Here is a 27,972-nt window from a genome sequence, read left to right on the forward strand (position 1 = left end):
GTACCCAAGTGCATAACATTTTCATATTTTTACAATTACATGAAACGCAATTACAGATGTAACTTAATACAATGGTTTTTAACAGTATACTTTTTTCGTGTGTGGTCGTATAGTGGTTTTAACTTGCTTTTATCTTTAATGGTATTGCAATTAATTCAATACAACATATTTTAACTTGGTTTTTAACCAACATCATCCTTTTTTATATATTTATGAAATAGAGCATAGAAAAATACAAAATACAATACAAGACATGACAGAAATAATTAAATGGACTTTTAGCACCCTCTAATGGTGACTTGCGAATATGACAGACCACGTTGTTCCCATGTTAAAATGGCGAACAATACAAATTTAAATATGAACGTCTTGACACGTAAAACGCACATAGTGCAACAATTATTACCTGCAATGAGTGATCAGAACGCACATACACACAATATGTGGTTAGCACCTCTGCTGCTTTCGATGTCTACAGGGGGAAAATAATATCGACTTCAGTGCAAAATAGTAGGACATCTGACTAGTGATGGGTCCGGCAACACCGATGCATCGGCGCATGCGTCGAGCTCATAGAGCGATACCCTGTGTCGGTGCGCGTATCGCTTTTAGAAAGTCACGTGACCGAACACGAGCTGTTTTGGTCACGTGACCACTCGTGAGCTGTTCTGGTCACGTGACCGCTCATGAACTGTATCGCACTGACGCCTGCGCGCCAAACTGTGTTTATTAGGAAGCGGCGCAATGCGTGTTGTTGACGAACACCATTAGGGCCGCTTGTTGTCACTGTCACTCAAAGTTGCATTTCAAAATTACACAGAATAAATGTGTTTATTTTGTTTAGAATTCAGATGGGTTTGATTTGGTGCGCGGCATATATTGGCTGTGCGCGGAGGACGCTTGAGCACTGCGCAATTGCGCAGGCGCGCACCTTAGAGGGAATGTTGCTCACAGGGCACAGAGGAGGCGTCAGTGCGATACAGTTCGCGTATCAGTCACGTGACCAAAGCAGCTCATGATCGGTCACGTGACTTTCTAAAAGCGGTACGCGCACCGACACAGGGTTTCGCTCTATGAGCTCGACGCATGCGCCGATGCATCTGTGTGGACCCATCACTACTGTTACTAGAGAAGGTACAGGAATGACGGCGTGGCGAAGTTGGTAGCGTGGCTGTGCCAGCAATTGGTTACTGGGGTTCAATCCCCACCTTCTACCATCCTAGTCATGATACATGTTCACATTATTTGACTGTATCTAAAAAATATATTTTTATTTAAATGAAGATATGAAATAATCCTAAATGAAATACAATGACTTGGTTTATATTATTGTATATACTAGGTCATAATATCAGTGTCAGTTAAGTCGGTCCATAGGTTGCCTGTAGGGATTTTTAATGTCCAGCAGATGTCAGTATTTAGTGACACAGTATCGACACAGTATCAATACAGTTTTGCAATGTGTCGAAACGCTTCATGAGGCCTCATCAACCCATCACTACATCTGACGTGAGCAATAACCAATTCAAAACGAAAATTCCACAACATAGCATTTCAACTGCCATTAAATAACTGTGTATCTTACAATAAATCTCACGTTAGCTTTAGTGTAATTTATAATATTTTGCAGAGCAATATCAAAACGTGTCTTACCATTAGCAGAGAACAGGAAGTCTACTAATAGCTTCCGGTTTGCGGTCATATTTACAGACTTTCAGGTACCAGCAGATGGCGCAATTGGACCTCTCATTGCATAACAAACCAATATACATATTTTAGCAGGAATTTCACTCAAATAATCAAAGTATTTCTTATACCCGTTATATATATATATATATATATATATATATATATATATATATATATATATATATATATATATATATATATATATATATATATATATATATATATATATATCCATTTACTACCGCCTGTCAAAAGGTTTTGGGACCCCTGTTGTAGTCTCAAGCCAGGTTTGTTATAATTGTTTCATGCAGGAAAGATGTATGGGAGAGGCTCCACTGATGACAAGGGTCCAGTGCTGGCTTGGTTTAACTGCATCGAGGCCTACCAGAAAATACATCAGGTAAAATCCCTGCAGGAATTTTTTCCACGGCGTCATACTTGGGGAAAACTACCGATGGCTTATGAGCTAGTTGCTTTGTGATCACTTGGGCAAGGGTCACTGGGTTTAATGTTTTATCTGCACTGACTTAATCATTAAACCCAGTCATACCTGTTGTTTTTATCTGTGCCAATACCTCTTTCCAGGAGCTTCCCATCAACATCAAATTCTGCTTTGAGGGGATGGAAGAGTCTGGATCGGAAGGCCTGGACGAACTGGTCTTTGCCCGCAAAGACAGCTTCTTCAAGGACGTGGACTACGTCTGCATCTCGGATAACTACTGGCTGGGCAAGACCAAACCCTGCATTACATACGGACTGCGAGGAATCTGCTACTTCTTCATCGAGGTGTGAATTTGCGATTATTCCAGCGTGTTCTCGTAATAATAAAATGTCACCGCTATGTGTAAAGGTGGACGGCTGCGAGAAGGACCTGCACTCGGGCGTGTTTGGCGGCTCCGTTCACGAGGCCATGACAGATCTCATTGCACTTATGGGCAAGTAAAGCTGCTGTTTTGTATTTTTAGGATATTTATATTTTGTGTAAATTGCGGCCCAAAGTTAAACCTCAGTTGCATTTGACAATAGCCCAAGTGTTTTTGGTAATGAATTGGCATTAAACATTTGAAGAGAAGGCGACCACAAAAACACTGTTGCTGCACCATACTTTTTAATTGTTCTTTTTTACTACTTGACACTTTTTATATTTTTCTTTGACATTTGTTTTAATCCTTATATATTTTTGGTAAAACCATTTACCTTTTTTATTTAACAAAGAAAAATCCTGTTGAAATTAAAAATCTCTTTTTCAAAAGTCCTGTCCAAGACGCAGCAAAGTTTCACACAAAAATGCAACATCACAGTTACATGAAGAAGCACATTATTGAGGCAGCTCTCTGTCTGGATATCAAAGCATTAAGGGATAAAACGTGAATTTCCAGTCCAAACTAAAGGAGCTGACTGGACAATGGCTTTTTTTACCTAGCTCTGTCTGAGGGAAGGGTACAGAAAGCAACAGCTGATTGATTGTTTGAACATAAGGAGTGGGCGTCAACAGTTCTCTGTGTGATTAAAGTATAAATGTAGGCAGGCAGACTATTATAAATAAAAGTGTACCAATGTACTGGCCTCCTAGTCGAAAGAGATGGTCATCCCGTTAAATTTGTGAGTACATGTTAAATTGATGTGTCAGGGTTTTAAATTTTCTAACAAAAGTTACAGCAGAATGATATACAATGTCCAGCATTTGAAGACCAAGCAGTCATGTAAAAAAAATTACCATAATCCAGCACAGATTTAAAAAAAAAAGTTGCAGTGATAAATAGGGATGATGCTCGAAACCGGTTTTCCTGGTTGTTCAATAAGAAAAGAACCGAGTCCTCGGACTCAAACCCCTTTTTGAGAACCGGTACCCGTTATCGAGACCACTATAGTAAAGAAAAAGATTTGGTTCTTTATTCGGATCAGTTGGAACGAATCCCGTCCCGACAAGGAATGCCCGTCAGACATCATAAGAAATGACGTCACGTAGCTCAGTCATTTGTCACGGTGGGGTGCAGTTCGTTCCCGGGACGCAAAACTGACTGCTCCGGACGAAAGCATGCGGGTAGGAGATGATTTATTTCTCATAAATCATACACATTACAACAGACAGGAACGAAACAAAAGGAAAGCGTGCCGTTCGCACGAGAAGCTAAAGCAAAAACTTACTTAGCACAGGAATACTACAAGCTAAGGTAACTTTAGCACAGGAATCATGAGCTCGAAAACCAGAATGCCAACGTAACTGTTGCAAATGCAAACAATGAAGCCACGACGAGTGACCGGAAAAGGCAGGCTTAAATAGAGTCTCTGATGAGCAACAGGTGCGCGTACAAGGCAGGTGAAAATCATAAGTAACCATGGTGACTAAAACAAACCCCCGAAGTGCACAAAACAACTAAGGAAGTTCAAAACTAACAGAACATAACTAAAGAAAATATGATCCGACCACATCATAATACATCACAGTTTCATATCATTTCACTTTACAGGAGTAGGAAGAAGTAAAGCTTATTTAATCCTACCCCTTTCCCACTTCATAGCGTTTACAAATATATACATAATTTCCTGACCTTTTTATAATAAAATATCTGTGAATTAGTATATACAACAGTTTTGTAATATGTAATTAATTAATTCAGTCAGTATTAATATACTGAGATGAAGAATATCTTATTTTCAATAAGGTTGAAAGTATTTCTCATAATTCTTCTTCTTTGTACTTTGTAAGCACTATTCATTTGAACATCTTCTTAAACTGGATCATATCAGTACAATGTTTAAAGGCCTACTGAAACCCACTACTACCGACCACGCAGTCTGATAGTTTATATATCAATGATGGAATCTTAACATTGCAACACAAGCCAATATGGCCGGGTTAACTTATAAAGTGCAATTTTAAATTTCCCGCTAAACTTCCGGTTGAAAATGTCTATGTATGATGACGTATGCGCGTGACGTCAATCGTTGAAACGGAAGTATACGGACACATTGAATCGTATACAAAAAACTCTGTTTTCATCTCAAAATTCCACAGTAGTCTGGACATCTGTGTGGTGAATCTTTTGCAATTTGTTTAATGAACGAAGAAGAAAGTTGTAGGTGGGATCGGTGTATTAGCGGCGGACTACAGCAACACAACCAGGAGGACTTTGAGGTGGATAGCAGACGCGCTAGCCGGCAAACTCACCTTAACTTCCTCTGTCTCCGGGCCGCCGACCGCATCTGTGATCGGGTGAAGTCCTTCGTCGCACCGTCGATCGCTGGAACGCAGGTGAGCACGGGTGATGATGAGCAGATGAGGGCTGGCTGGCGTAGGTGGATAGCTAATGTTTTTAGCATAGCTCTGTGAGGTCCGGTTACTAAGTTAGCTTCAATGGCGTCATTAGCAACAGCATTGTTAACCTTAGCCAGGCTGGAAAGCATTAACCGTGTAGTTACAGGTCCATGGTTTAATAGTATTGTTGATTTTCTATCGATCCTTCCAGTCGAGGGGTTTATTTCTTTTGTTTCTATATGCAGTTAAGCACGATGCTATCACGTTAGCTCCGTAGCTAAAGTGTTTCGCCGATGTATTGTCGTGGAGATAAAAGTCACTGTGAATGTCCATTTCGCGTTCTCGACTCTCATTTTCAAGAGGATATAGTATCCTAGGTGGTTTAAAATACAAATCCGTGATCCACAATAGAAAAAGGAGAGAGTGTGGAATCCAATGAGCCAGCTTGTACCTAAGTTACGGTCAGAGCGAAAAAAGATATGTCTTGCACTGCATTCTAGTCCTTCACTCTAACGTTCCTCATCCACAAATCTTTCATCCTCGCTCAAATTAATGGGGTAATCGTCGCTTTCTCGGTCCGAATCGCTCTCGCTGCTGGTGTAAACAATGGGGAAATGTGAGGAGCCTTTCAACCGTTGACATCACGCTACTTCCGGTACAGGTAAGGCTTTTTTTATCAGCGACCAAAAGTTGCAACTTTATCGTCGATGTTCTCTACTAAATCCTTTCAGCAAAAATATGGCAATACCGCGAAACGATCAAGTATGACACATAGAATGGATCTGCTATCCCCGTTTAAATAAAAAAAAAATTAACTTCAGTAGGCCTTTAACGTCTTTAGTTAATCCATTCCATCATTTAATTCCACATCATTTTAGCTGTTTGCAATTTTACCAAATCATCGAACTTTAATATTTTTGACTCAATAAATAAAGTGTTTGTATGTTCTCTATATTCAACATTATGTATCAGTCTAATTTTTTTTTTTTGTAACACGGTTAACGAATGTAGCGCACATTTGTAGTTATTTCCCCACATTTCTGCACAATAACTCAGATATGGTAATACTATAGTAGCGAGCAGTAGAGAATGTGAAGTGATTTGTTAAACCAAATATTGTGTTTTTCCATATACAGCAACCTATTTGGACTCGATAAGAGAATCGATAAGGAATCGGTTCGATAAGAGGATTCGATAATAGGCTCGAACTCGATAATTTCTTATCAAACCTCATCCCTAGTGATAAGGTAAATTTTTACTTCAACACAAAAACACAATTTATTAAGGGAGAAAAAACCCAGTTAAAATTTTAGTTTCTTCACAAGTTTTTCTGTGTGGTTTAAAAGTGAGAGTCATCAATTCAAATGTCCTGAGCATGGGATGATCTCTAGCAGTAAATAGTAGTGTCACCATTGGTTCCGCCTACAGTATTTGCGCCTCCACAACATAAACCGCTTCCGCCGTTCACTAACTCCCAACTGTGCTTCGATCTTGGTTCCTTTTCTTGTCATTCTCCGTCTGGATTATTGCAAATCTTTCTTTTTGGTCTTCTCCACACACTCCTCCATAAACTCCAACTCGTCCAGAATGCTGCTGCCCGTATAATCACGTCAGTCATCAGTCACATCACGCCTGTTCCACAACAACTCCACTAGCTTCCCGTCATACACCGCATCAACTACAAGATCGTACTCCGTGCATTCAAGGCTATCCATAACTTACATACAGTACATCCGGAAAGTATTTATAGTGCTTTACTTTTTCCACATTTTGTTATGTTAGAGCGTTATTCCAAAATGGAATCAATTCATTTTTGTCCTTTAAAATTCTACAAACAATACCACATTATGACTATATATATATATATATATATATATATATATATATATATATATATATATATATATATATATATATATATATATATATATATATATTTTAGTTTTGCAAATGTATTCAAAATTAAAAAAAATCACATGTTTATAAGTATTCACAGTCTTTGCTCAATACATTGTTGATGCACTTTTGGAAGCAAATACAGCTTCAAATCTTTTTTAATAAGATGCCACAAGCTTGGCACATCATTCTTTGGACAGTTTCACCCATTCCTCTTTGCCCATTCCTCTTTGCAGCACCTCTCAAGCAGCATCAGGTTGAATGGGAAATGTTGGTTTTCATCCAGGATGTCTCTGCATTGCTGTATTCATATTTCTCTCTATCCTGACTAGTCTCCCAGTTCCTGCCGCTGAAAAACATTCCCACAGCATGATGCTGCCACCCCAATGCTTCACCGTAGAGATGGTATTGGCCTGGTGATGAGCGATGCTGAGTTTCCTCCAAACACGATACCTGGCATTCATGCCAAAGAGTTCAATCTTTATCTAATCAGACCAGAGAGTGTTGTTTGAGTCTTTCAATTTCATTTTGGCAAACTTTTATTTACTAAGAAATGGCTTCCGTCTGGCCTCTCTACCATACAGGCCTGATTGGTGGATTGCTGCAGATGGTTGTCCTTCGGGAAGATTGTTTTCTTTTTATGCTCCTCGTATTCAAAAAGACTTGAGGCTGTAATGGCTGCCAAAAGTGCATCTATAAAATATTGAGCAAATGCTGTGAATACATTTGCAAAATAAAACAAATATTTTCACATTGTCATGGGGTAATCTTTAGAATTTTGAGGACAAACCAAGGCAAAAACAGTCTGTTTTTTTTAACTGACGGTGTAGAAAAGCTTTTGACTGATCAATAGAAAATTACATCGTCAGATCATTGGTCAGAACTGCCTGATTACCAACTAAAACATTAATTATTCGGGCTTTCTGTTGACAGTTTTACCAATTGCATTCCAAAAGCAAACAACAGGATGACGCCAATTTAATTGTCTCAACAGGCTCTTTGGTGGACAAGAGAGGCAAGATCGTAATTCCCGGCATGTATGACGACGTGGCCCCACTGACTGACGAAGAGAAGCAACTTTACGACAAGATTGAGTTTGACTTGGACGAGTACTCTAAAGATGTCGGCGTGGAACAGCTGCTGCACAGCACCAAGGCAAGCAGCCTAAATTCCGCTGGTAGCCACTGAATATTTAGCTCCTGCCATGTTAGCCGTTACTCTCCTTGTTTCTTAGGAGGAAATTCTTATGCATCGCTGGAGGTATCCCTCTCTTTCTTTGCACGGTATCGAGGGGGCTTTCTCTGACGTGGGCGCAAAAACGGTTATCCCACGAAAGGTCAACGGAAAATTTTCCATCCGCCTGGTGCCCGACATGGACCCCAAAGTCGTGGAGAAGAAGGTAGAGCGCAAATTACTTTGAGTGTGTGTGTTGTATTTCTACCCTTGATACATAAAAAAGGAAAAGTACCTTCCATATGAGGACCGGTGAACAAGTTAGGACTGAAATCATGGTCCCAATACAGAAAACCATTGCATCTACAAACCCCGTTTTAATATGAGTTGGGAAATTGTGTTAGATGTAAATATAAACGGAATACAATGATTTGCAAATACTTTCCAACCCATATTCAATTGAATGCACTACAAAGACAAGATATTTGATGTTCAAACTCATAAACTTTATTTATTTTTTGCAAATAATAATTAACTTTGAATTTCATGGCTGCAACACGTGCCAAAGTAGTTGGGAAAGGGCATGTTCACCACTTTGTTACATGGCCTTTCCTTTTAACAACACTCAGTAAACGTTTGGGAACAGAGGAGACACATTTTTTAAGCTTCTCAGGTGGAATTCTTTCCCATTCTTGCTTGATGTACAGCTTAAGTTGTTCAACAATCCGGGTGTCTCCGTTGTGGTATTTTAGGCTTCATAATGCGCCACACATTTTCAATGGGAGACAGGTCTGGACTACAGGCAGGCCAGTCTAGTACCCGCACTCTTTTACTATGAAGCCAAGTTGATGTAACACGTGGCTTGGCATTGTCTTGCTGAAATAAGCAGGGGCGTCCATGGTAATGTTGCTTGGATGGCAACATATGTTGCTCCAAAACCTGTATGTACCTTTCAGCATTAATGGCGCCTTCACAGATGTGTAAGTTACCCATGTCTCGGGCACTAATACACCCCCATACCATCAAAGATGCTGGCTTTTCAACTTTGCGCCTATAACAATCCGGATGGTTGTTTTCCTCTTTGGTCCGGAGGACACGACGTCCACAGTTTCCAAAAACAATTTGAAATGTGGACTCGTCAGACCACAGAACACTTATCCACTTTGTATCAGTCCATCTTAGATGAGCTCAAGCCCAGCGAAGCCGACGGCGTTTCTGGGTGTAGTTGATAAACGGTTTTCGCCTTGCATAGGAGAGTTTTAACTTGCACTTACAGATGTAGCGACCAACTGTAGTTACCGACAGTGGGTTTCTGAAGTGTTCCTGAGCCCATGTGGTGATATCCTTTACACACTGATGTCGCTTGTTGATGCAGTACAGCCTGAGGGATCGAAGGTCACCGGCTTAGCTGCTTACGTGCAGTGATTTCTCCAGATTCTCTGAACCCTTTGATGATATTACGGACCGTAGATGGTGAAATCCCTAAATTCCTTGCAATAGCTGGTTGAGAAAGGATTTTCTTAAACTGTTCAACAATTCGCTCACGTATTTGTTGACAAAGTGGTGACCCTTGCCCCATCCTTGCTTGTGAATGACTGAGCATTTCATGGAATCTACTTTTATACCCAATCATGGCACCCACCTGTTCCCAATTTGCCTGTTCACCTGTGGGATGTTCCAAATAAGTGTTTGATGAGCATTCCTCAACCTTATCAGTATTTATTGCCATTTTTCCCAACTTCTTTGTCACGTGTTGCTGGCTTAAATTCTAAAGTTAATGATTATTTGCAAAAAAAAAAAAGTTTATCAGTTTGAACATCAAACATGTTGTCTTTGTAGCATATTCAACTGAATATGGGTTGAAAATGATTTGCAAATCGTTCTATTCCGTTTATATTTACATCCAACACAATTTCCCAACTCATATGGAAACGGGGTTTGTAATAGAGAATGTCTCATTTGCAGCCTTGGTGGTGAAATCTATCAAAATTAGGGTGGTCCCAAAAAGGAGGGATTTGGAGGTGCTGATTCCCTTCCTAGTCGCTTCACACTCGGCTGCGAACCGATCCAGTGAGAGCTGGAGATCTTGGCCAGATGAAGCCATCAGGACCACATCATCTGCAGACCTAATCCTGCAGCCACCAAACCAGATACCCTCAACGCCCTGACTGCGCCTAAAAATTCTGTCCGTTAAAGTTATGAACAGAATCGGTGAGAAAGGGCATCCTTAGCGGAGTCCAACCCTCACTGGAAACGGGTCCGACTTACTGCCGGCAATGCGGACCAAGCTCTGACACTGATTATACAGGGAGCGGACCTCCACAATAAGACAGTCCATTACCCCATACTCTCTGAGCACTCCCCACAGGACTTCCCGGGGTACACGGTCGAATGCCTTCTCCAAGTCCACAAAGCAATGTAGACTGGTTGGGCAAACTCCCATGCACCCTCAAGGACCCTGCCGAGAGTATAGAGCTGGTCCACAGTTCCACGACCAGGACGAAAACCACACTGTTCCTCCTGAATCAGAGGTTCGATTATCCGGCGTAGTCTCCTCTCCAGTACACCTGAATAGACCTTACCGGGAATGTTTATTTATATAGCCCTAAATCACAAGTGTCTCAAAGGGCTGCACAAGCTACGACGACATCCTCGGTTCAGAGCCCACATAAGGGCAAGGAAAAACTCACAACCCAGTGGGATGTCAATGTGAATGACTATGAGAAACCTTGGAAAGGACCGCAGATGTGGGTGACCCCCACCCCTCTGGAGGAGCCCGGATGCAATGGACTTCGAGTGGGTCTAGCATAATATTATGAAAGTCCAGTCCATAGTGGATCTAACATAATAGTGAGAGTCCAGTCCATAGTGGGGCCAGCAGGAGACCATCCCGAGCAGAGACGGGTCAGCAGCGCAGAGATGTCCCCAACCGATGCACCCGGGTTTTAAGATCGGACTTAAATGCTTCTACTGAGGTAGCATCTCTAACTGTTACCGGGAAGGCATTCCATAGTACTGGAGCCCGAATAGAAAACGCTCTATAGCCCGCAGACTTTTTTTGGGCTCTGGGAATCACTAATTAAGCCGGAGTTCTTTGAACGCAGATTTCTTGCCGGGACATATGGTACAATACAATCGGAAAGATAGGATGGCGCTAGACCGTGTAGTATTTTATACGTAAGTAGTAAAACCTTAAAGTCACATCTTAAGTGCACAGGAAGTCAGTGCAGGTGAGCCAGTATAGGCGTAATATGATCAAACTTTCTTGTTCTTGTCAAAAGTCTAGCAGCAGCATTTTGTACCAACTGTAATCTTTTAATGCTAGACATAGGGAGACCCGAAAATAATATGTTACAGTAATCGAGACGAGACGTAACAAACGCATGAATAATGATCTCAGCGTCGCTAGTGGACAAAATGGAACAAATTTTAGCGATATTACGGAGATGAGAGAAGGCCGTTTTAGTAACACTCTTAATGTGTGACTCAAACGAGAGAGTTGGGTCGAAAATAATACCCAGAATCCCAGATTCTTTACCGAGTCGCCTTGTGTAATTGTTTGGTTGTCAAATGTTAAGGTGGTATTATTAAATAGATGTCGGTGTCTAGCAGGACCGATAATCAGCATTTCTGTTTTCTTGGCGTTGAGTTGCAAAAAGTTAGCTGACGTCCATTGTTTAATTTCATTAAGACATGTCTCCAGCTGTCTACAATCTGGCGTGTTGGTCAGCTTTAGGGGCATGTAGAGTTGGGTGTCATCAGCATAACAGTGAAAGCTAACATCGTATTTGCGTATGATGTCGACTAGCGTCAGCATGTAGGTACTGAAGAGTGCAGGGCCAAGAACCGAACCCTGGGGAACTCCACACGTTCCCTTAACATAGTCCGATGTCACATTGTTATGGGAGACGCACTGCATCCTGTCAGTAAGGTAAGAGTTAAACCAAAACAGGGCTAAGTCTGACATACCAATACATGTTTTGATACGCTCTAATAAAATATTATGATCGACGGTACCGAAAGCAGTGCTAAGATCAAAAAGCAGCAACATTGATGACGCATCGGAATTCATCGTTAGCAATAGATCATTAGTCATTTTTGCGAGGGCTGTCTCCGTAGAGTGATTTGCCCCGAAACCGGATTGAAAGGGTTCACAGAGATTGTTAGACGCTAAGTGTTCATTTAGCTGCTGTGCAACAATTCTTTCGAGGATTTTCGAAATAAACAGAAGGTGGGACACCGGCCGGTAGTTTACCATGAGGTCAGGATCGAGGTTAGGTCTTTTGAGCAGAGGATGAAAAACCGCTTTTTTGAATGCTAGGGGAACAGTGCCAGAGGAAAGTGATAAGTTTATAATATTTAGCACTGATGGACCTAATAATACAAAAAGCTCCTTGATAAGTTTCCCAGGAAGTGGGTCAAGTAAACATGTTGTTTGTTTTAGCCCATTTACACTTCGTAGTAATTCCCCTAATGTTATTTCATCAAAAAGAGAGAGACTATTTTGGAGGGCAGTATACGTCGTAAATACAGTCGTATCTGTCTTAATAGAACCCAGTTGTAGCTGGGATGCGTTGTCTTTAATCTCCTTTCTAATGAGTTAAATTTTCTTATTAAAGAAATTAATTAAGTCATCTGCCGAGTGGGTAGAGCTACTGGGAAGAGCCCCTTGTTGGGTTAGTGATGCTACTGTACTAAACAAATATTTAGGATCGTTTTTGATGAGGCGGATGAGATTTGAGTAATATTTAGCTTTAGCTAAGGTAAGCATGCGTTTATAAGTTATTAAACTATCACTCCATGCTTGATGGAAAACCTCAAGTTTAGTCGCGTGCCATTTGCTTTCCAGCTTTCTACATGATAATTTATGAGCTCTAGTTTCTTCTGTAAACCACGGGGTACGCCTTTTAGGGGCCCTTTTTAGCTTTAGCGGTGCTATACAATCAATGGTTTTGCGCAGGGCATCGTTAAAGTTGTTAGTGAGGTTATCAATAGAGCCCACATAATTTGGGAATGGTGCCATTACCGAAGGCAGTGGGCCAGCAAGAGTCATCGTTGTGGCAGCATTAATGTTGCGGCTGCTATAGCAGTTATTATTATTAGCTTGTTGACAATGAGTCAGAACTTCGAATTTTATAAGGTAGTGATCGGACACTACTTTAGTACACGGGAGTATCATAACTTTGGAGGTGGTGACACCCCTGACAAGCACTAGATCTATCGTATTACCGTTGCGATGCATGGGTTCATTTATTATTTGTGTAAGACCACAGCTATCAATTATAGTCTGGAGCGCCATGCACAGAGGGTCCGATGGGGTATTCATATGGATATTTAAAGGCCTACTGAAATGATTTTTTTTTATTTAAACGGGAATAGCAGATCCATTCTATGTGTCATACTTGATCATTTCGCGATATTGCCATATTTTTGCTGAAAGGATTTAGTAGAGAAAATCGACGATAAAGTTCGCAACTTTTGCTCGCTGATAAAAAAAAAGCCTTGCCTGTACCGGAAGTAGCGTGACGTCACAGGAGCTAGTATTCCTCACAATTCCCCGTTGTTTACAATGGAGCGAGAGATTTGGAGCGACAAAGCGACGATTACCCCATTAATTTGAGCGAGGATGAAAGATTCGTAGATGAGGAACGTTACAGTGAAGGACTGGAGAGGCAGTGATGGACGTATCTTTTTTCGCTCTGACCGTAACTTAGGTACAAGCTGGCTCATTGGATTCCACACTCTCTCCTTTTTCTATTGTGGATCACGGATTTGTATTTTAAACCACCTCGGATACTATATCCTCTTGAAAATGAGAGTCGAGCACGCGAAATGGACATTTAAAGTGACTTTTATCTCCACGACAATACATCGGTGACACACTTAGCTACTGAGCTAATGTGATAGCATCGTTCTCAAATGAAGATAGAAACAAAATAAATAAACCCCTGACTGGAAGGATAGACAGAAGATCAACAATACTATTAAACCATGTACATGTAACTACACGGTTAAAAATTCTCAGCCTGGTAAGGCTTAACAATGCTGTTGCTAACGACGCTAAGGCTAATTTAGCAACTTAGCAACCGGACCTCACAGAACTATGATAAAAACATTAGCGCTCCACCTACGCCAGCCAGCCCTCATCTTCCCAGCAACAGCCGTGCTCACCTGCGTTCCAGCGTTCGACGGCGCGACGAAGGACTTCATCCGTGGGTTTGGCGGCAAGCATCGGCTAGGTGTAGTAAGTAGTCCTTGTTGTGTTGCTGTAAGTATTGTACTTAGCCGCTAATACACCGATCGATCCCACCTACAACGTTCTTCTTTGCAGCCTCCATTGTTCATTAAACAAATTGCAAAAGATTCACCAACACAGATGTCCAGAATACTGTGGAATTTTGTCGAAGAAAACAAGAGGTTTCTGTATCGGGTTCGATGGGGTCCAACCACTTCCGTGGATTTTGTGACGTCACACGCATAAATCATATCCAAAGGAGTTTTTCAACCGGAAGTGTGGCGGGAAATTTAAAATTGCACTTTATAAGTTAACCCGGCCGTATTGGCATGTGTTTCAATGTTAAGATTTCATCATTGATATATAAACTATCAGACTGCGTGGTCGGTAGTAGTGGGTTTCAGTAGGCCTTTAAAGTCCCCCATTATGATTATATTGTCGGCGTGCGTCACTAGATCAGCAACGAACTCTGAGAATTCACTGATAAAGTCCGAATAGGGCCCTGGGGGGCTGTAGATAACAGCCAGGTAGAGAGGCAGCGGTGTGACAGACCTCATAGTAAGCACCTCAAAAGATTTATATTTATTATTTAGGTTAGGGGTAAGGTTAAAGTTGTCATTGTATATTAGTGCGACCCCCCCGCCCCTTTTAAAGGGACGGGCAATATGCGCATTCGTATAGTTAGGAGGAGATGCCTCATTCAGCGCAAAAAAATCGTCTGGTTTGAGCCAGGTTTCGCTGAGACCAATGACGTTAAGATTGTTGTCTCTAATGACCTCATTAACTAATAACGTTTTGGGAGACAATGATCTTATATTTAAAAAGCCCATATTATAGGCAGTGGGCTGTTTTGATGAGTTTTTGTTGAAATTATCCGTAGTAGCAATATTAACAATGTTGCGTTTATTATGCGTAGTGCGCTTTAAATAATTTCGACCATATCTAGGAATTGATATGACGGGAATTTTCAGATTGTTTGCTTGGTGCTGCGATACACAGAACGCATCATAATTTGCCACCTCAGTAGAATGCGTGTCTGTTGTCTACAGAAGATAGCCAGCCACTTGTTAAGCGAGACTAATCTGCTATATCTCTCATCATTGCCTCTTGCAGGCAGGGGGCCAGAGACAATTACTCGATGCCTGGACATCTTTCTAGCGAGATCACAAGTCCTGGCTATGTTTCTCTTTGTAATCTCTGACTGTCTCATCCTAGTGTCATTGGAGCCAACGTGTACAACTATATTCGCATAACTAGTGGTGCGATTAGCTTGTCTTACGTGTTTACTAGGCCTGTGTAGCTCGCTAGGATTAGCTTCAATGTCATATATATATATATATATATATATATATATATATATATATATATATATATATATATATATATACATATTATTAATGTTGTAAATACAAATCTTTATATATATAAAAAGGGTGGTCCTAAAGAGGTCTCAAGAATGTAACAAATACAAGAGTGTGTGTGTTTCTGTGTGTCTTTTGTGGAAGCTTCTGCCAGTGCAAAAACAAAACTGTCGTCTTGAGGCTGTTTGAGGAAGTTGATGCAAGTAAAACTGCATACACAATGAAAAATATTCACACAGAAAACTCCCCATGACTGTTGCTAATAATGATATACAGTGTCAATATTTGAAGTTACTCCATACAGTATTTTCCTTTTTTTTTTCTTTTTCTGAAAGGTGATCGATCATCTGCAAGCCAAGTTTGCCCAACTGGACAGCCCCAACAAACTGAAAGTTTCCATGGGCCACGGGGCTAAAGCCTGGGTGTCTGACTTTAACCACCCCCACTACATGGCGGGTCGCAAGGCCATGAAGACGGGTATGTCCGTTTTGTACAGCATTTTAAACAATCAGTGCACTTACACACCTTAATAAGCATATTGTTTGAATTAGAGATCGACCGATATGTTTTTTTTAAGGCCGATACCGATTATTTTTAGTCAAGGAGGCCAACAACCGATATTAGAAGCTGATATTCATTTGTCGTTAAAGTTTTTTTAGACATTAATAGTATATGTCAGTAAACCGCCGGACAAGGCTTTTTTAAGTTGCTTTTTTAACATACATTTTTTTTAAATGTCAGACCAGTAGAGACATAATGTTTTATGCCGCGCAAATGTTGTGGTTAATTTAGAGCCGAAAAACATCAGGAGATATCACAAACACCTTTTGTTACGTGTGTCAAATGCCGCGGATCAGCGGAGCATCAACATTTATATTTCAAAAAATTGAATATCTCCTGGGAAAATTGGTAAAAATATACATCACAATTACTCACCATCTACTCAATTGTATGCAATTTTATGGATTTAAAACATTGTAAGGTTTTTTCGTGAGGAACCCTGTAATATTGCAAACATTTAAATAAAAGTAATTCTGGGCTCCTTCACGTAGCTTATAGTTGGGACATTTTTCCAGCTGGCTAAATAATTTCTTCCTCGATGTTACAGAGAGTTTGATCATGTGTGAGCTGCTGCCTTTACTTGCATAATAATCCTCTTATTTGTCAAAATATTTACACAAAGTTAGAATTTTTAGCAGAGATATCGACCCATCCATCTCTGTCCATTCATCCACCCATCTTCTACTGCTCTGTCGCGGTATTTGATTAAATCACGTAACATAAAACTCGTCGCGCTCCTTTAATGAGCTCACTTTCCAAGTGTTGCAGATGGAAGCTAGTCATGCGACTCGATCTCTGCAGTAGCAAAAACAGTCAAAAAGGGTAGGAAGATGCCAGGAAAGAAAGACAAAAATTTAAGCTTTGACAACTTCATGTAAGCAAAGGAGATGTACTTTAGGCGACCAGTGGGTGAGAGTTGCCGCGCGAACATAAAGTATTTGGGGAGAATTATTGACGATTAGATTAATTTTTATTCTTAAATTAATTTAAATAAAATACTCTCACTAAAAGGTATTTTTTTCATGTAGGGCAAACGGGCTGGTACTTGAGGAGTGGTTATAACTATCTACTTCACCAATGTTTTATTTTTTTAAATGAACACTGTTATCATATGTGTATATATTGTATCTGCTCATTAGTTCTGTTGTAGTTGCAAAAAAAAAAAAAAAAAAAAAGGCAGATACTTCTATACGTCAAAACGCCATATATTGGCGCCGATAATCGTTTGATCTCTATCAGAATACCTTTATTGTCCTTGCATGGAAACAGCAAAATTGAACAGCAATCCAGCTCAGTGCTTTTCAAACAACCTACATAAAATACTCTAAGACAACAAACAATAATAACATTTTTTTTAAAACATAATAAAAATTGAAAAAACATATTGCACAGACAGATATCTATTAGAGTTAATCTCTAGTTAACATACCTAAAACCATGATCGTCCTGCTAGTCTTTGGCGTGGAACCGGACCTGACGCGTGAGGGCGGAAGCATCCCCGTCACGCTGACTTTCCAGGAGGCCACAGGACGCAACGTTATGCTCCTTCCAGTCGGCTCCTCCGACGACGGTGCCCACTCCCAGAATGAGAAGCTCAACAGGTGTGTTTCCTCCCTGTGTCAAAAAAACCCTGTCTTATCTTCCAAATATCAATTTTCCTTTTCCTTTTTAGATTCAACTACATTCAAGGGATCAAGATGCTTGGTGCTTACTTCCATGAAGTGTCCCAACTGCAAGACTAAAAATCTAACATCGTTCTTACCATCATATGGACCGATATTCTTAAAGGTTCAAGCATACCATAAGATACATTGTCTAGCCATAATAAAATACTTTGTTACTGTAATCATGGCTCATTAATGTCTCTGTAGTATTTTATTGTTTACATCCATTTTGTAGTGCTATATAGCATACAAATTAGTATTGTGTTTACTGGGGTAGTCAAAAATATAGCCTTTTGAATAGTAAAATATGTTGGAAAAAATAGTTCATATTAGGGATCTATAAAAATGTTTTCTAAAATGTTTTTTTTTTTATTATGCGGTCTAAACTGGACATTTCTGTTTAGTTTATGTTTTGTTTATCTACCCTTGTAACAATTCATGCAGAATTTGTTTTTTTTAATTTTGAAAAAAATAGTTGATAAACCCTCTTTTTATTGTCCCGTCTGCAAATTATTCTGGACAGAAGTTACTGTTTTACTGTTAAGTAATTTTATTACACTTTTAGATTTCAAAGAAGAAATGTCTCTCTTTCTACATTGTGCATGTAATAAGTTGGAGAATGCTGTTAAACTTAAGTCTATTAGAAAGAGTTCACAAATCCAGAGTAATGTCATGTAAACAAAATATTTTTGTTTTATTCTGACAAAAATGTACAACTTACTAATGAAAACAAAGAAAACAGGCCACGAAGAGTTCCAACATTCTAAAAAATATTACAAAACAATTTCAATCAAAGATAAGAAAGTAATGTATAGTATATTGTTCTCTTTATTTTTTGTTTAATTTTCTTTCAAATGTTATGTCTTGCAGATGTTTCTTATTTCTTTTGTGTTTTTCTTTCCTTTGTTTACAGTAGTTTTACTATTTTTATTTTATGTTTTTAAAAAAAAGGCTAATTAAAAGACTTTTTGAACATCCATCCATTTTCTACCACTTGTCCCTTTCGGGGTCACGGGGGGTGCTGGAGCCTATCTCAGCTGCTTTCGGGCGGAAGGCGGGGTACACCCTGGACAAGTCGCCATCTCATCACAGGGCCAACACAGATAGACAGACAACATTCACACTCACATTCACACACTAGGGCCAATTTAGTGTTGCCAATCAACCTATCCCCAGGTGCATGTCTTTGGAGGTGGGAGGAAGCCGGAGTACCCGGAGGGAACCCACGCAGTCACGGGGAGAACATGCAAACTCCACACGGAAAGATCCCGAGCCCGGGATTGAACTCAGGACTACTCAGGACCTTCGTATTGTGAGGCACATGCACAAACCCCTGTTCCACCGTGCTGCCCTTTTTTGAACATGTTTTTTAAAAATGTTTATAGAATATTTGGTCTATTTTTATGCTCATATTGTTGCCAATTTAAAATATTGTGTTTGTTTTAATAATTACGGAGCCCCTAAAGCAGGGGTGTCAAAGTCAAATGGACGGAGGGCCAAATAAAAAATTTAGCTACAAGCCGAGGGCCGGACTGTTCGAATGTTCATTGAAAAATTTTTAAATGACGCATATAGTCTAGTGAACCTAATTGAACCTACTGAAAACCTAACAAATATATTCCAATATGATCAGATAAATAAAGCAATATTTTCTTATGGCTCTGTCAGTAATCTTTAATTTTCAACAGACACAAAAGACAAATTTCCTTTATATAAAAATCCCCATAACATGAACATTAAATGAAAGAAACCGGTATTCAAGGCACCATCAGTAGCCTATATTTTCTATTTTAGCAAAAGTGGGCTAAATTTACTTCAAAGAAAAAAACAATAATAGCAATTTTCTATCATCCACTCAACTGAAATATTTTTAAAATATAATTAAATTGAAATACAATAAAATAAAGTGCAAAAATCTATAAATCAAAAACAACACTTTGTTTAAGGAGAAGTAACATGCAGTGAAAACAAATATTAAACTTTAACTTTTAAACTTGAATTGAGTAAAAACTCTAAATATGTGATTGCACAGTAATGTTCACATTAAACCCCCCTCCTCCCTCCGTGGGAGGGAGGCGAGTTGGGTGCCCGAAACCCCCCGCTGGTTTCGGCCCGCCCCTTGGCGCGCGTGGCACGGCGGGCTCCGCGACCCGACGGCTGGCCCTCGTGGCTTGACGGCGGGCGCGTCCCGACGGGCCGCGCGTAGGGGTCAAACGCAGAAGTCTCAGGGCCTCGTGGTGAGGGGGTGGCCTGCGGGTTTCGGCCCGCTTGACCCCCCCGCTCCGCTTGGCGCGCGCGGCACATGACGGGTTCCGCCACCGACGCTCGGGCTGCAGCCCGACGGTGGTGCGGGCCCGGCGGTGACGCGCGGTTTGGGGAAACAAAGCAGAAGTCTCAGGGCCTCGGGGCCGGGTTTCGGCCCGCCCCCTTGGCGCGCGTGGCACGGCGGGCTCCGCGACTGACGGCCGGGCTGCAGCCCTTCGGCCGGCAGGCGCGTCCCGGCGGGCCGCTCGCACCCTTTTGGAACCTTGGACCGGCATCCGCTTGGTGCGTGTAAAAGATCTGCGGTCTGCGGGCCGGTTCTAATAATAAATCAAGATCATCCCAAGGGCCGTAAAAAACCTTCTCGCGGGCCGGATATGGCCCGCGGGCTTTGACTCTGACATATGTGCCCTAAAGGGACATGGGAATTTTTTTTTTTTTAGACATGTATCTCGTGGCCACGAGAAAGTATCTCGTGGCCACGAGAAACTTTCTCGTGGCCACGAGAAACTTTTTATAAAAAAAAATAAAAATAAAAAAAAAAAATTTTTTTTTTTTTTTTTAATAAAAAGTTTCTCGTGCGCACGAGAAACTTTCTCGAGGCCACGAGAAACTTTCTCGAGGCCACGAGAAACTTTCTCGAGGCCACGAGAAACTTTCTCGAGGCCACGAGAAACTTTCTCGAGGCCACGAGAAACTTTGGATGCGTGCGCACGAGAGAGCATATTGGATGCATGCGCGTGGTTTGAGGTGCGTGTTAAAATGGCAGTTTAGAAGTTAATTCGGCTGTATTTCCAACAAAAACGTTCCCTCCCCCATAATCTCCCGTTGCTCAGCAGTTTTGCTCCCTTTTATTTAAAAAAGATGGCTGCAGTAGATTTATTCATGTTCCTTCAAATGCGGAATATACCTGAAAGTGTCATCAACAAACTAAAAGAAGACAAGGTGAGGATATTTTTTAACTATTATATAAAGTAAAAAATTGCCTACTTTTAATGTTGCTATTTTACTGTAGAAAATACCATTTAGCAAAAGTTTTGCTTTTTACAGATCGACACCAATGTCATAGGCATTATGACAGATAAGGAGTTAAGCAAGTATATCGAAAGATATGGGGATCGACTTGCGCTCAGAGCATTTTGCCGTCAAAGAACTGTGACAAACGAAGAGTCGGGAGGAGCAGAGACAGTGAAGTCCTCCCTCATGCAGAAATTAAGAGACAGGTTAAGAACTCCTAACACTGGCATACAAGGCACCGCTACTGGCCAAAAAAATGCAGCCAAAATCACCCGGCGGGTTGAAATGGGATGGCTCCACTTTGAGAGTGGAATGTATCACCAGGTTAGAACGAGAAAAGGAGGAGGAACACGGAATCTGTCCGTCCAGAAATCAGTGACTATGGGTGAACTGTTGGAGACAGGCAAATGCTTGTTTTTTGCAAATGGGCATTCATCAAAAGGACTGATGGAAGACTTCGAGTTTGACATTTGTGATTACAGTCACAGTCCTGTGCCCCGGGAAGTCACGGTGGGACAGCTGTACGAACAGACTAAACTAAAAATGCTACGCATCTACACAGCCACCAAGTCTAACAAGATTATACTTCTCTCTGATGAATCATCGGACTTCGAGCCAACACAGAAAAGGCCACTGAAGGTAATTTATCCTCTGCCACATTTGTGATATCAATACATATGCTACTGTAGGTATTCCATTTATATTGATTGCATGCGTCACCAGGCTCTGCTTTTTATCCATAGACTTATCAGATTTATTTTTTTATTATCTATAGCAGGGGTGTCAAAAGTGTGGCCCGCAGGCCATTTGCGGACCACAGCTAATGTTTTAAAGGCCCACGGCACATTCTAAAAATACTATTAAAATAAACAAAAACATAACAAAAGTGGAATGAAAAAGCTTAGAGGTGAAATGTCATTTAGAAAAAGTTGCAATGTTGACTAATAAAACAAAGATGTTTCTTTCTTTAAAACTGTCATTGCTCAAAACATAATATTCAATCAAAATTAATGTTATTATGAATTATTGACCTATCCTAGGCAGCTGAGATAGGCTCCAGCACCCCCCGTGATCCAGAAAGGGACAAGCGGTAGAAAATGGATGGATGGATGGATGTTTGCCATAAAAAAACATAGTTTTCTTTGACAAAAAGGGTATAGAACAAACAAACAAAACAACATTAAAAAAACTTAGAAATGAGGGATACATCTGAAGTTAATGTAGACTAGAGATTTAAGCGTAAATAAAAAATGTATGTATGCCCTGGCACACCATCATCATCATTTCATGACCCAAGCAAAAAAGTTTTTACACTTTTATACTGAAATAAATACACCTACGACTTATTAAATAATAATACAGAAAACAATAAAGTTTGAATCCATGAAGGAAAGAAGAAAGTGAATGAATGTTTATAACTGAATACATTTACATATGCATTAAAATGTGTTTTCTTTTGTATTATTTTTTTAATGAATTAAGTAACGTTTATAACAACCTTTTTCCAAAACACAATATACAATATGTCATCTGAGAAACTGACATTGTAAAAAAAAAAAATTAATTTCAGTAGGCCATTAAGGGCTTGAAATTCAAATAGCTTTCAAATGACAAAACTTCAACTCACGCACAGGATAATACATACATTTGTAATTTGTTTTGAAAAGCTTACAAAAAAGTGGAACCCCAAAAATTTAGTGTGGGACCCCATTTTGAAAATTCTTAGCGCCAACACTGATTATGGTTGTGTACCACACCTGTCTCATATGCACAGGTATGATGGATATGATGTTGATACATATTTATTGTTCTCAAACATTAGCCAATTTAATAAGTTTCACCTTTGCTTTCTTACCTGTGCTGCTATTCAATGTGACCTGTACTTTCACAGATGTCATTTATTTTTTAGGATAAATCTATTGTCTTATTTCTATGTCAAGTCTATAAGCTCACAATTTGCTGCTCACCTTTTTATAGGCTAGGACAATGAAGACACGATCCTTGAGGAACAAGACCAGGAGACTCAATCAAGTGGATCATCCAGAGAGCTCCTCTGATTTAGATCTGGCTCCCAGTGGCTCAATGCAGCAAAACCATGAACAAGTAAGCACTTGTATTGCATTTTTATGGAACCAGTCTGTGCTAAACAGTACAGAACTTGTGTTGTCTGAAGATTTTATTGTACCAAAATGTTCAGTATTCTTTAAAATTCAAACATATTTTTATAGTTATAGTTTTCTGTAGTGTCATTTAAATCAAATCTGCGCTGAGCTATATTTATTATAAATCACAGGTGAAATATATGAGGACACAGAAATGGCCTTTAAGAAACCATAATTTATAGTTTTAAATCTGCAGTTAAGATGGAAATCTGCGAACGCTTTGAGTTTAATCCTACATTAAGTAAAAATGCATACACCAAATAATTTACTCAGGTGCAGAGTGTTATAGTCACATGAATATACATAGCAGCTTGGATGAGATTATTCAAACTATAGATAATATAATAATTACACAAATAATAATACATTTGTTTGTTTTCTTGGTTTTTATATTAAATTATCAATAGTGAGGAGAGACAATCAGCCATTCAAGATCAGCAACTCCTGAGATGGGTAACACAGAGCTCCTGCATCCACGACCTACTGAGGATGTTGGCAGTCATACTCAGCAGTCAACAAGAAGGCATGGATCTGAAGATGACTGTTTAACGCCTGTGCCAAATCAAGATGCAGACCTGTTGTTAAGTGATGTCTCAGATTCCGCTCTTAATCCTGCCATTCCACAATCTCTTGAGGACTCTGAAGTGAAGTTTGGACCCACTGTTGGTGATGATAGTGATACTCAAGACACCACTCTTCCTTGAAATCCAGATGACTTGAGCAGCATGCAGGTACAATGTAGCACTAACGTTTTACAGTCCTGTAAAATTATTACATTTTACATTTATAAAATGTACAAAAACTGTAACGTTACCATCCGAAAATCTTTCACCCTAAGCTTATGTTTTTAGATTAATTTTTCATCCAAACATTCCAAATCTCATTTGCCACAACATTATCACCATTTTTGCATGCTAATTGATACATTGATTGTCAAAATCTTTGATTATTTTCTGTTCACTGAAGGATTAATCAATCAATAATCACACCTAATTACCTTTTTAAAATATCTTGCAGCATTCTACAATCAATGATGGTCCTGTATCATCAAGCAGTCTTCCAGCATCACCAGATCCATTTGACCAAGAAATCCTTATTTTGAAATTAAGACGAGTAAACATAGTTGATGATGTCCTTAATGTCTTCATGGATCCAAAAGTACTGAATGCTAGTCTAAGAATGGAGTTTACAAATGAGAAAGCTATGGACAGTGATGGTGTGTCAAGAGAGGCGTACTCTGCATTCTGGGACCACTTCTTGGACCAGTGTGAGGGGGAAGATGAACGAGTACCCAGGCTACGACCAGACTATTCTGAGAAGAAATGGCAAGCTCTCGGAAGAGTGTGGTTGAAAGGATACCTGGACCACAAAATCCTACCAATCAGACTGTCACCAGCCTTTGTTCTTGCTTGTTGTAAAGGAGTTAGCTCAGTGGATGAAGAACTATTGATGATGTCATTTGCCAGATTTCTTTCAGAGAATGAGCGTGTGTCGCTTGAAAAAGCACTACAGGGTACCATTGATGAAACTGTTGAGGAGGACTTACTTGATGTCTTCTCCAGAATGGGCTCACACTGCCTTCCCCCTAAAAACAATTTACGGGCTGCTATTTTAACAATGGCACACAAAGCTCTTCTTCAAGAGCCAAAGTTCATAATTGATTGTTTCCACTCCAGTGTTCATAATGCTATGCCAATGCTCATAACCAAAGACAACATAATGGAGCTATATGAATCTAAGAGGCCAACTAACAAGAAAGTGGCCCAGATGATAAAACCATCATTTGAAAGCCTAAATCCACAAGAGCAGACTGCTCTTAACCACCTGCTACGGTATGTGAGAAGCATCGACCAAAGAAAATTGGAGATCTTCTTACGCTTCTGCACAGGATCTACTGTGCTGTGCAAAGACACAATTGAAGTAATTTTTAACACATTGTGTGGTTTAAGTCGCAGGCCTGTAGCACACACGTGTGGAGCAGTTCTTGAGTTACCATGCACTTACAGCACATACCCTGAGTTTCGCAAAGAATTTGATAATGTCTTGTCTGGCGACTGCTTCACAATGGATATTGTGTAGTGAATGGAAAGCACATCTATCTTCTACACTGAGGTTATTATGGCATTTGTCTGATGCAAAACTGTTTCTACAGATTTCCATTTATTGTTCTTATTAAAACAGAGACCGTTTACATTTCTTAAATTGTTTTATTTTCTTATTTTTTCTTTAAATTGTTAGTACATTGAGATTCAATTTTTTTCCACAAGACAGTTTAAGTTTAATAATTTTGATAAGTCAGCAGGGTCTGTTCTCATAGGTGAAAGTCCCCTTTTGTACAAATATTACATTTTCTCATGTGCATCTTTTATACAATTGTGACTCTGAATGATGTTCAGAATTTTTGTCATCATTCAACAAAGAAATTCCTGTTCAATGCAAGTACAATACATTTCATATGGTTGTTAAGTTCTGTTGATTTCCTCTTTCATGTCCTGCTTTGTTTCTCTTTGTAGTCAGTGTGGATATAGTGACATATCAATCCTATTTGCACCTCAGTTTTGCTGCAAAATGTTCTTAATGTTTGTGGCATAGCACTGTTCAAGTGTAGTCAGTGTAGACATGTTGTAGCCCTGAATAATCTGAATAAAATTTAATCTCAAATTAGAGAGCAGATGTTATCTCATTCCTCAGGTGCAGGTACAGATCCAATGCTTGATAAGCATCAGCTGGAAGATGCAGCCGTGACTCTGCCATCAGAATGTTGCAGATGTTGTAGATGTCTGTGTCACATGGCACTGCTGGTCGAAATGTGCAGTTACTCTGACACAACTGTACATCAGCTCTCTCCACTGGGGAAATGCAATCACAAGTTGTGTAGAGTTCTGGGAACATGTACATGATTCGGGGGCGACCACTGGGCACCCTGTCATTCTTTGATGGTCTGATGACATGTGCATCCCACACATTGATGGTCTCGTCTAATTCATCCTGGAAAAATAGTACAGAGAGAAAGAAAAGTAAATTAATATGCAATTTGTTATTCTCATCATGTGCTCTTTAATTTAGTTATGAGATGACTTGAAAAAATCTATGTTAAATCTTGAGGTTTTTGATAAAGTTAGGAGAAAATGAGTGGAAAAGGGCAAGCATAAATACATAAATTAATAAACATAAATGAATAAAACAGTGTTTGCTGCCCACTATGCTTGTACTGGGGGGGGGGGGGGGGGGACAGGACAGATTAGGGCTACCAAATCCCCCCCCCCACCCCCCCCCCCCCCCGACACTGATGATGAATTAATATGGTATCGTAGGACACCAATAACAGTAATTAAGAAGACACATGGACATGATGCTAATATTCACACCCACTGTCTGCTCATGGAAGGATGTTAAAAGAAAAAAACGAACATTTGTGGGCCTCAATTTAGGATGAAAATGTTGTAATTCAGTAGTTTTTCCATTAGATGGCACTGTTGTACTGTTGATTCATTCCATCTCTGCAGACTGCTTGGAAAAAATAGATAAAACAATGCATTGTCGCTTACCTGAATGAAGCTCATAAAGCAGAACTGAATTAGACCTCGGTCCAAGTATGTACCACCGAACAAACCACGGTCCTTCAGGTCAGTGAACATAGAGATGTAGAATTCCATTGATTCTCTTCTGAGGAAACCCCACCAACTCTCTATGCGCTGATTTGCTGTGCTTGCCCCTTCGATGTAGCTGTCAATACCAGAGCCGTCATGAATGTTGCGACGGAGAAAACGCTGAAAGTCTCTGACTTTAACATTTTCAGTGCCCCGATCGCCCCTGACAATCCTCGGACAACCACCAAATTTCTTCACTGCCTCCATATAGTAGCCTCCAATGACTGTTGGGTCACTGTTGGTCGTAAATGCATTCATCCAGATAATTTTCCGTGAAAATCCGTCAATACAGCCGTTTATACAGATACCAAATGGTTTCAGTTTGTCATAAGAGTCAAAGTGCCAAATATAATTGGGCCCTTTTGCGAAATAGTTTCGACGATGGAGCCGTCTCCTTCCTCTGAGTTCAACACCCCTCGGGTCAAGTTCTTTAAGAATTAAGCGCACCTCTTCTTTCTTGACGTGTAATCCATCCTCCTTGCATTTAGTGTACATCCACCTATATCCACACAGCTGGCCACTTGTTTGTAACTGCTGGTGAATGAAATCTACCACGCGATCCAAAGAGGTGTATCCTTTGCGCCGAAACAGACTACATGCCTTCATAATTCGTTTTAAATGTCTTTCAGACACAATATAGCGATGACGACTAGCAAGCAAAGCAGCAATGTCCTTACAGTGAAGTCCGAGTTGGAAATAGAGCCGAATTAACTCCTGCACTGCCATTTTAACACGCACCTCAAACCACGCGCTCTCTCGTGCGCACGCATCAAATGTTTTCTCGTGGCCTCGAGAAAGTTTCTCGTGGCCTCGAGAAAGTTTCTCGTGGCCTCGAGAAAGTTTCTCGTGGCCTCGAGAAAGTTTCTCGTGGCCTCGAGAAAGTTTCTCGTGCGCACGAGAAACTTTTTATTAAAAAAAAAATAAATTTTTTTTTTTTTTTTTTTTTTAATAAAAAGTTTCTCGTGGCCACGAGACAGTTTCTCGTGGCCACGAGATACTTTCTCGTGGCCACGAGATACATGTCTAAAAAAATAATAATTCCC

General features: G+C 40.1%; 3 protein-coding genes across 3 annotated transcripts in view; 2 read left to right on the forward strand and 1 right to left on the reverse strand.

The window, feature by feature from the left end:
- Window positions 1-18,817, forward strand: part of cndp2 (carnosine dipeptidase 2) — a 23,275-nt gene extending 4,458 nt beyond the window's left edge. Inside the window, exons 5-12 of the mRNA XM_062047639.1 lie at window positions 2,001-2,089; window positions 2,275-2,475; window positions 2,540-2,624; window positions 7,839-7,999; window positions 8,079-8,243; window positions 15,949-16,090; window positions 17,628-17,775; window positions 17,847-18,817. Of these exons, the coding sequence (XP_061903623.1) occupies window positions 2,001-2,089; window positions 2,275-2,475; window positions 2,540-2,624; window positions 7,839-7,999; window positions 8,079-8,243; window positions 15,949-16,090; window positions 17,628-17,775; window positions 17,847-17,916 (1,061 nt within the window). The 3' untranslated portion in view covers window positions 17,917-18,817. The remainder of the gene's footprint in view (window positions 1-2,000; window positions 2,090-2,274; window positions 2,476-2,539; window positions 2,625-7,838; window positions 8,000-8,078; window positions 8,244-15,948; window positions 16,091-17,627; window positions 17,776-17,846) is intronic.
- A 2,146-nt stretch (window positions 18,818-20,963) lies between these two features.
- On the forward strand, window positions 20,964-25,886 carry LOC133649691 (uncharacterized). Its single transcript, XM_062046345.1, has 5 exons — window positions 20,964-21,045; window positions 21,151-21,756; window positions 23,095-23,220; window positions 23,687-24,010; window positions 24,297-25,886. The coding sequence occupies exons 1-4, from the start codon at window positions 20,965-20,967 to the stop codon at window positions 23,687-23,689; spliced, it is 816 nt and encodes a 271-aa protein (XP_061902329.1). The 5' UTR covers window position 20,964; the 3' UTR covers window positions 23,690-24,010; window positions 24,297-25,886.
- On the reverse strand, window positions 25,518-27,661 carry LOC133649690 (uncharacterized). The gene is made up of 2 exons (XM_062046344.1): window positions 26,828-27,661; window positions 25,518-26,267 (listed from the first exon to the last, which is right to left on the reverse strand). The coding sequence occupies exons 1-2, from the start codon at window positions 27,653-27,655 to the stop codon at window positions 25,941-25,943; spliced, it is 1,155 nt and encodes a 384-aa protein (XP_061902328.1). The 5' UTR covers window positions 27,656-27,661; the 3' UTR covers window positions 25,518-25,940.
- Between the last annotated feature and the right edge of the window lie 311 nt (window positions 27,662-27,972).

The sequence above is a fragment of the Entelurus aequoreus genome, linkage group LG05 (assembly GCF_033978785.1).
Source record: "Entelurus aequoreus isolate RoL-2023_Sb linkage group LG05, RoL_Eaeq_v1.1, whole genome shotgun sequence".
Lineage (NCBI taxonomy): Eukaryota > Metazoa > Chordata > Actinopteri > Syngnathiformes > Syngnathidae > Entelurus > Entelurus aequoreus.